Source organism: Aptenodytes forsteri, unplaced genomic scaffold (assembly GCF_000699145.1).
Source record: "Aptenodytes forsteri isolate BGI_AS27 unplaced genomic scaffold, ASM69914v1 Scaffold574, whole genome shotgun sequence".
NCBI classification, from domain to species: domain Eukaryota; kingdom Metazoa; phylum Chordata; class Aves; order Sphenisciformes; family Spheniscidae; genus Aptenodytes; species Aptenodytes forsteri.
The window spans coordinates 77,408-85,791 of NW_008794538.1; the positions used below are offsets into that span (position 1 = coordinate 77,408).

At 54.7% G+C, this 8,384-nt stretch overlaps 1 protein-coding gene across 1 annotated transcript; it reads right to left on the reverse strand.

Annotated features, from left to right (window-relative positions):
* Nucleotides 1-1,348: 1,348 nt before the first annotated feature.
* Nucleotides 1,349-7,714, reverse strand: CKAP2L (cytoskeleton associated protein 2 like). The gene is made up of 9 exons (XM_019475052.1): nt 7,669-7,714; nt 7,481-7,547; nt 5,772-5,838; nt 4,282-5,417; nt 3,646-3,838; nt 2,809-2,964; nt 2,216-2,279; nt 1,740-1,887; nt 1,349-1,643 (listed from the first exon to the last, which is right to left on the reverse strand). Exons 1-9 carry the CDS (start codon nt 7,712-7,714, stop codon nt 1,400-1,402), a joined length of 2,121 nt encoding a protein of 706 aa, XP_019330597.1. The 3' UTR covers nt 1,349-1,399.
* Between the last annotated feature and the right edge of the window lie 670 nt (nt 7,715-8,384).

Below are 8,384 nucleotides of genomic sequence, written 5' to 3' on the forward strand. Positions count from 1 at the left end.
CCTGGCCCCGGGTGCTGCCGCAGTGCTGGGGCCTGGCTCCAGGTGGAGGTGGGTGGATGTTGCTCAAGCATAGGAGGGCTCTGGGGGCAACTGCTGCTCCCTGGGAATCCCTTTCACCTGCTATTACCCTCTTCTGTTTTCTACTCTTTTCTATTTATAAAAGATACTCGAACTCCTGGCACCGCAGAGACATAAAATTGGCTATTCTAAAGGAAAACTGCTTTGCCCCCAAGCCTGGGAGGTGAGGGCAAAGGGCAATTTCTAAATCCTCGGCCAGCAGCTGGGCTAAGTGCAAGCCCCTGGGCAGAGGGCGGCAGCCCCAAGACACCCTCCTCTCTGCCACCACGGTCCTGCACCCCAGAGGAGGGGGCCGGGCCTGCTGCACCTCCTGACCAGAGCCAGGCCCGTGCTGGGACTTCCAGATACTGCTCTAAGACTTCCTCCAGCATCGAGGTTTCTCAATAAAGATGCTGAGCCAACATTGGTGGTGGTTGTGTCGGGAGGAGGCAAAAGGGTGGGATGAGGACAGGATCGCTGCTTGCTGGGGACAGGAAGGTGACAAGGGGGCTCCCCTCCACCCCTCACGGCAGCCGTACCGCTTTACTCCCCTTACCACAGCAGGCAAACTGTGCCAACCAGCAGCGGCCTTGTGTCACCGCTTGTTCTGGGTATAAGGACAGCCCTTGAGGGAGGGGATCTGCTGTATTAGGCCCTGAGCCTAATAAGGCTCAGCTGTCCCCACTGGCCCGGGGCCCTGAGTGCACTAATAAGGCTCAGCTGTCCCCACTGGCCCATCCCGGACCCCCAGCCATGTCTGGGAGCCCGGCCAGCTGAATCCCAAGGACCTCTGCACCCCTTGTGTGTGCCACCTTCAGCTTCCTCAGGGCCTGTGCAGAAGCTGCTGCGGTCCCGCAGGTACCCCAGCCCCTCACCAGTCTGGCATAGCTGGTGCTGCTGCACGTGACTCGAGACATCAGGTCTGCGCACACCTCTCGGCGGGGAACAGCCGGATGCTGTCCAGGTAGGGCACAACGCAGCTCTGGAGCAAATCCCTCAGGACATCGCTTCCAAAATACCGGAAGGTGCCTGGAGCATTGCAGAGGCTGACTGACATCATCCTACAGCAGGAAAATTGGGGCGTGCGTCACAGCAGAGGAGCTAAGGGCAGTCCCAGGGCACACAGCCCATGTCTCCAACCCCGGACCTTGCACACTACTCACTAGGCCACACTGCATCTCTCCTGCAAGTTTTTACATATTTAAAAGTGCTTATATATTTGAAACAGGCTTATTGTGTGCCACCCCTACATATTTACATCTGAGAGCCAACAAGACAAGTCAGTGGAGTGCATGCAAGGCAGCACGGGGGAGCAAGCAGCCTGCACTCCGCCAGGAATCCCTCAGCAGCACTCTGGGGGATACAAACTCAAACCCTCCAGCTCCGCCACCTCTGGCAAAGCCTTGTTTTTCCGGAAGAAGAACCGAGTCTCCTCCTCAGCATCCAGGATTTCACTGAGGGATGACACCACAGGGTCATGGTCCTTCAGCATCTCTGGGAAGCGGCTCCCAGCCCGCTCTATCCGCAGTGAGCGCCGCACTGGCGTCAGGAATTTCAGCTCCTGGCCTTCCAGCAGCTCCTTTCCTCTGCGGGGAGGACAAAAGCCTTTAGGTAAATCCTGCAGAGGAGCACTGGAACAGGCAGAGGGTGCTTGCTGCCAGGAGCAAGCAACTCGGCCTTACCCGGTCGCAGACGTAACTTGTAACTTGATTGAGACGGGCAGGCTGGTCAGGGATCTCCCCGTCAGGCAGGGAGTCGCTACCACGTGCTGCCTCTCGCTCGGGCAAGGCGTTGTAGGCTCCCAAGGAGTGGGCTGCTCAGCCTTTTCCCCTGACAGGAGAGGAAGAGGGCAGCGCGGTTGCAGAGGGGGCAGAGAGCGGCAGCTGGGGAGGTATTACAACACCACAGCACTCCGGACACGGGCAAGGGCACCTCGCTACAGATGGGCCGCGACCGTGCCCAGCCCTGGCAGAGGAATCTTGCCCCATTTTCGAGATCAGGATTCTGGACTTTCACAACACTTGGTCTCCATCAAAGTCGACAGGGACATGGGGTGCTGGGACAGACTGCAAACCACGCTGCTTCCCCACCTGCAGCAGCAGGGAACCCCAGCCTGCCCACGCTCCAGCCTTCCAGCTGGCCCCCACATGCACATTACCTTCTGATGTTTGGTCTGCAGCCTTCAAAATATCAAGGACAACTTCTCTGAGCTCCTGGAGTGGCTGCAGGAAGAGCAGAACGTGGGTCAAGGCAGGCCTGACTCGGGAACGGAGACTGGAGTTACAACTGAACAGGAAAAGAGGTTTTTGCTGCATCGCAACACCCTGTGCTGGAGACGGCAGCAAAAGGCTGCAGAATTTCCCTTCTCCGAGTAAGATCTGTCAGCACACAGGCACAGCTGGGCAGGCATCCACCCCGTGCGGGTAAATCCCACCAGATGCTGCAGTTACGTCGCCCAGACCAGCACAGAGCCGCCATCACATTGCTTCCAGCTACAACTCTGACACAGCGCAGGGTACGCGTCCTCCCCCTGACCCCATTCATGCCTGCACAGCGCTGCCTGCTTGGCTGATTAAAGCCGAAGGTGTTTCTACAGGACAAAACGTGACGGGCAGCTCTAAAGGGCTTTTTCACCAGTGACTAGTGCTGCTAAACTCATCCCAAAATCTGACCCCTGGGATCTCGAGGAAACCTGCTGGCGCAGAGGCAGGGAACACAGGGAGGTACTGAAGAGAAGCATGCCTCACTCACCACAGCACCAGCGCAGACTGCTGCTTTGTACAACCCCGTCACGTCAAAAGGGCCGCTCCGGGCGAGGAGTTTCGCTTTGCAGATCCAGAACTTGGCAAATTTCTCTGCCTGGGGCACGTGGGACAGCACTGCAGAGAGCTCCTCTGCCTGGACACCCTACAAGAAGGGTAAGGTCCCGGAGAAAGGTGTCAATTGCAAGGGCCAGAGGTGTGCACTGGGGGAGCTGTCAGTGCGTAACTGCTCTCCCAGCGCTCTCTAGGAAAAGGAGTCTCTGAAGAGTCTGGTTTTTTGCAAGTCTCCTATGTGACCATGGACAGATAACAGCTTTCCTGCCTCATTCTCCCCTTGGTAAAATGAGTCTAGCATTTCAGAGGGATGTCAAGGGATAGACTCTTCAGTGCTGGCACTAACAGAAGCCACTAAACCCTGGAGCAGGGCTAGCGGTCAGCATTCCCAGAGATGATACTTCACAGCAGCTGTGAGGTCCACCAGGGATGTACCTTAAGCTGGCTCAATCAGCCTGGGCTGCCGCCGCAGAAATTACTGCTGCAGACTGTGCTGCCAGGTACCAGGACACCAGCAATGACACACACAAGCCCCGTGACTGGGTATCACTCCATTTTCCCCATTAGAGCATCTCGCCGCGTGCCTTTGGCCTAATCCGTAACTCCACGAGGACCTTTACTTTTCCTACGCGTGATGTTACCCCTCTGGCAACTGCAGCCAAGCGAGCAAGAATGCTTGCTCCTCTGTGCTGTTGGGGGGACATGGCCCTCATCTCCCGGGACGCTCCAGGAGAAGAGGAGGCCATTCAAGCAGCTCCTTTCCCATTCCCACCTCCTCAACAAGCTTCAGGCACTCTGTTAATATGTTGTTGATATTCTCCAGGGAGAGCTGCTCTGGTTTCTCTTGCTTCTCTTTCTCCTTGACATTTCTCCAGGACAGCTTCACTGCCTTTTTCTGAAGCAGCATCATAGGTGGCCGCTTGTATATCTTGCCTTTGGATGCCAACCACTCCTCCAGCTGTTTCCTGTCAAAGGACCAAGGGATCACTGTTACCACCCCAGCAGACTGCCAGCACTTGCCAGGCTACTGTTTTCCCTTGGAATCTCCCTTTAGCCCACTTCAGCTGCTCAGGAAGAACCAGCACATCTATCCTAAAAATGCATCCGAGCTCTAGACTGGAAAAGGAAAACCCTCTCAAGTTTAACCATGCCTTGAAGATAAAACAGGAGAGTGGCCGCACACTCTTCTCCCACTTTTGCTGAATCAGTGGGAGAGGAACCCAGAGTACCACCAAATCTCATCTCCACCCTCTTCTTTTCTGACGCATCAACCTCCAAACAGGCATTCACTGATAAGGGGACTTTGGACCCTCTTTTCAGCAGGTTAGCACTGGTTCACCCAGTTGAACACTTTAAACTCTACTGTCCCCTTGAGGCGAGGACTGAGCCGGCCAAAGCCGCTACTTACTTACGATCCGCAGCCGATGGGGTCTTGGGAACACGCCTAGCCTGTAGTCCACTTGCTTTTGGCAGCTCTGGTTTGAGCCTACCTCTCCTACTCCTAAAATCGCTCTCAATTGCTTGAGTTTTGGAGCTGTGTATGCTGTGAGGCTGGTTTTGGGGGACCATCACTCGGGATGCTGCTGTGCGTCCGGGAGGCACCACCTTCATGTCCTTCCTATCCGCCTCCCCTTTAGCCATGGGCCTTTGCCATTGCACCGTGCCACCTGGTTTCAGGCTGGATTTCAGGTTTGTGGTCCCCTGGGGCCTGCTGGAGGCCGGAGGCTTTGTGGGAGATCTTTTCAGTTGGGGGGGTCTACTGTGGTGCTTAAGACCTCCCACTGGAAGCATACCAAGTGGCTTTCCTATGGGTTCCCTTGCCGTATTAGTTTTTTCTTGGTTTGCCCCTGGTTTTTTATGTAGCAGATTAGTAAAACCAGTAAGTAACCGAGGGGGCTGCAACGGCTGAGTTTTGACACTTGGTTTTTGAGACGCACTCTTTGAGCCTGGCAGGATTTTCCTGAATTTATCCTGAATTGGCTCTTCCTTAGCCTGGTGGCTATTAATTCTGTCCTTTTGGCCCGTGACGGTTCTTGACATAGTGGCTGAGCTTTGCCTGTGAGCCAAGACTCTCTTGTTCCTGAGATTGTTTCCATCAGACTGAAAAACTCTGTTCAGCACAGGGTGTGTAGAGGCTTGTGCTCGGACGTTTTCTTTGTTGCAGACCAGCCTGTCCTGCAGGCCCTCCTTTAGGGAGCAAGGTTCCCCAGGAGGCGGGTGGTCACTTCCAGTCTGAGGTGCTGCAGCGGTGACGGTCTCCTGTGCAGGCTTCTTGTTCCTTTCTGGATTTAGGTGACCAGAGTTTGAAGTTGGGAGCCTCCCTCTGGGCCGCGTAGAGTGGCTCATGCTTGGCACGACACCCACAGGAAGCTTTGTGCTCTTCCTCGGCTGCTCTGGACGCACCACCGCTGCTCTCTGCGATGTATTTGAAGACTTCTGCTGAGCAGCGTGGCCAGCGTGCTGTGTGGATTTGGCACCAAGCTTGCCATCCCTCTGAGCGCCCTTCGCCACGTTTCTGAGAACATCCTTCTTGTTCCTGTCAACCTGGAGAGACAAAGCAAACCTCAGCCCCGAGGAGAGCTCAGCTTGGTCAAACCCTGACAGCTCGCTCCTGTCCCAGCCCTGCTAGCCCAGGGGACATCCATGCGAAGGCCCGGGGTGACAAAGCAGTTGTCAAGAGAACAATAACACAACACCCACCAGCACATGGGCAGCGGATGAGTCTCCCACACTAAGTTCCTCTGAAAAATAATTAGTTGACTTATCGCCAGCTATTTAGCAATCTGTTGACTGCACCCCATTGGGGTCAGGAACACTACCCCGATTTGGATACCCTGTTCTGCCCAGACTCGCTTCAAGCATGAAAATCAAAACTAGACCCAAAAGTTTTCTACTTACATGCTCTAGTTTAGAAACTGGTTCTAAGGGTGGATTCAGGTGATTTGTCCGGACCTTTAAAAAGGGTCTGTAGGAAGTCAAACAAGATACCAGGTTATTTAACAGCTGTTGCAGAAAAGGTTAAATATCTAAAACACTGCTGGGTGTCTCAGCCACAGGAGCTTATGAGAAGCTTTTGGAAATCAAAAAGCTGTCAAGGAAGTACCATGTAATATTAATTCTTTTTCTTTTGCACGGCAACAGAAAAGCAACACGAAACATTGACATCCAAGGTTGCCACAAAACTTATGGCTTCCACTGACAACAAAAGTAACCAAAATGGTTCCTGCAGGCAGGGGGGCCTGGCAGGCAGGAGACCGCAATAGGTTTGGAGGCTCCTGAGGCTGCTGCCCCTGGCTGGTGTCCCGACTTTCCCCATGTGCCGCAGACAGCTGAGGTGCATCTGAGTCAGCTGCTGCCATGCTGCAGGTCACAGCGGTGTCTCAGAGCACATCGGCCAGGGTTTACGCTGCCATGGCAAGCCGCAGTGCTGCGGCAGCTGATTCACGAGCCCCTCAGCTGCCCAGGCACTGGCAGTGAAGCAGGGAGGTGGGGCGGCAGCCCTGGCTGTCAGCTCCCCCATCCTGTCGTCCTCCTCCTCCTCCTCCCTCTGACAGCAACCAGCTGCAGGGTTCTTCCACCCCTCTGCTCCGGAGCTAGCAGCTCAGCCATTAGGGAAGATTAATGTCTGTGCAGATATTTTTCTGTAATGGAAAAGCCCGGAGAGTAGGGTATTGTCCTCTATTCTGTATAAGTGGTGTACTATGCCATAAAGAAAGATCATGAATCTTCTCTCCTCGTTTCTATTATATTAGCAGTGTTTTCCAGAGCCTGGCACCAGGGACTGGTTTGCTCTTTCTGGTCTCTGATCCTGCTTCCCTTTATCTTCTCCCCATGGAGAAGTTTTACGGCTTCCTTTGCGCTGCAACGTCATGAGAAACACTCACTGCAACGGGGAGTCTTTCATGTGTTCAGGTCTGCCAAGCACATCAGCAGTTTCAATTAAAAGCTTTGCAGAAAGGTGTCTCGCTACCCGCAGCCTGCAAGCGGCTGCTGCACTCACAGCAGCATATCTGCATGCAGCCCGGCTCCAGAGGAACTGAGCAAGGCAGCAAAGGGGTCCCAGAGCCAGGTAACTCATTTAACAGGTGGTTGTAGCTATTTCCTTTTAAATGCACTGAAAATGCCCCTTCCTAATATTAACCTATCCCAGAAGGCCACTGAAAGCTGCCATTAAAAAGCAGCGGTGAGACTTGAACCACCCTTTCTTCAAGACCCAGTTACGAAGCTGAGTTGTTGGCAAAAACGCCTGTTCTGTCAGACCCAAGAGCCGAGATGAGAAAGTTTCACAGAGACTCAGAAAATACCCAGAAGAGACAATATCAACCAGCAGGAAACGTCACCACTCAAACCGTCCCTTTACTCCTGCTGCCAGTGACTCTACAGAGCGCTGCCGGGATGCTGTGGGGGCAGAGCCATCCCTGGTCGCTGCCTTGACAGCGAGGCACTGGCAGGAGGCGATTCTCTGTACGCTAGTGAATCGCTACGGAGAGAAGGCAGACACCGGCAAGCCAAGAAGTCAGCTTTACCTCAGAGAATCACCGAGTGATTTGGTTCGGAAGGGACCTTTACAGATCATCTAGTCCAAGCCCAGCATCCTCCTGACTTACTTTGCACTCGGGTATTTCAGCTTTTCTTTGGCTGCTAGGTACTCCTGGAGCCATCGTCTCCGCTCTTCTGCAAAGAGATGGTAGGAAAATGCAGTGCACGCACCACAACCTTGGTATTTGGAGCGCCAATAAGAATGGATTTCTTTTACACTCACAGCATCACCGTGCAGGTCCCCCACGCTCCCCACCTGAGCCTGGCAATGCTGTTCCCAGAAATTCCCAGAGCATTTCCATGCATGTGATATTGCCCAGAGGCTCATCAGCACATAAAGACCAGAGCTCTCTGACACTCACAGCGTGATGCCACTCAAAACCTCAGTTGTGTGGGGCATAGTCAATTTGCAGAAGTAAAGGCGAGATGCTGCCGATGACCCTGCTTCAGCTATGTATCCCGTAAGCCTGTACCCCGCTGTGGCCAAGCTCTCTGCTAACACAGGCAGGTGGGAAAAGCGAGGAGCACCTCAATGGGGGTGGGCAGGGGATACCTCTGACACCCCCAGTTTAGCTGAGGGCTGTGGTACTGGGGCATTGCATGGCAGGGACAGCCTGGCCTGGCTGGAGTCCAGCATCTCGCTGTCCCCAAGGCCTTGCCCCTGTCCCTAAAGCTGCCCCACCCTCATCTGATAGTCCACATGCCCAGGGCTCTGAGGACACCTCAGTGTGTCCCCCCGCCAGCCCTCTGCCCCCCAAGCCACCCCCTTCCCTTGACGCTGCACCCGAGGGCTTCCACAGAGCCCCAAGAGCAGCATGGCACCCCCGGGTGCCCCCAGTCTCCCCAGCACCCCAAGGCACACCCCAAACCCCTCCACACTGCCTGCCCTCCCAAACCACGTCAATGCACCCATTTCATGGGCATGCCCCCGCGCACCCCTTTCGGGTACACAACACCCTCACCCCGCCAAAC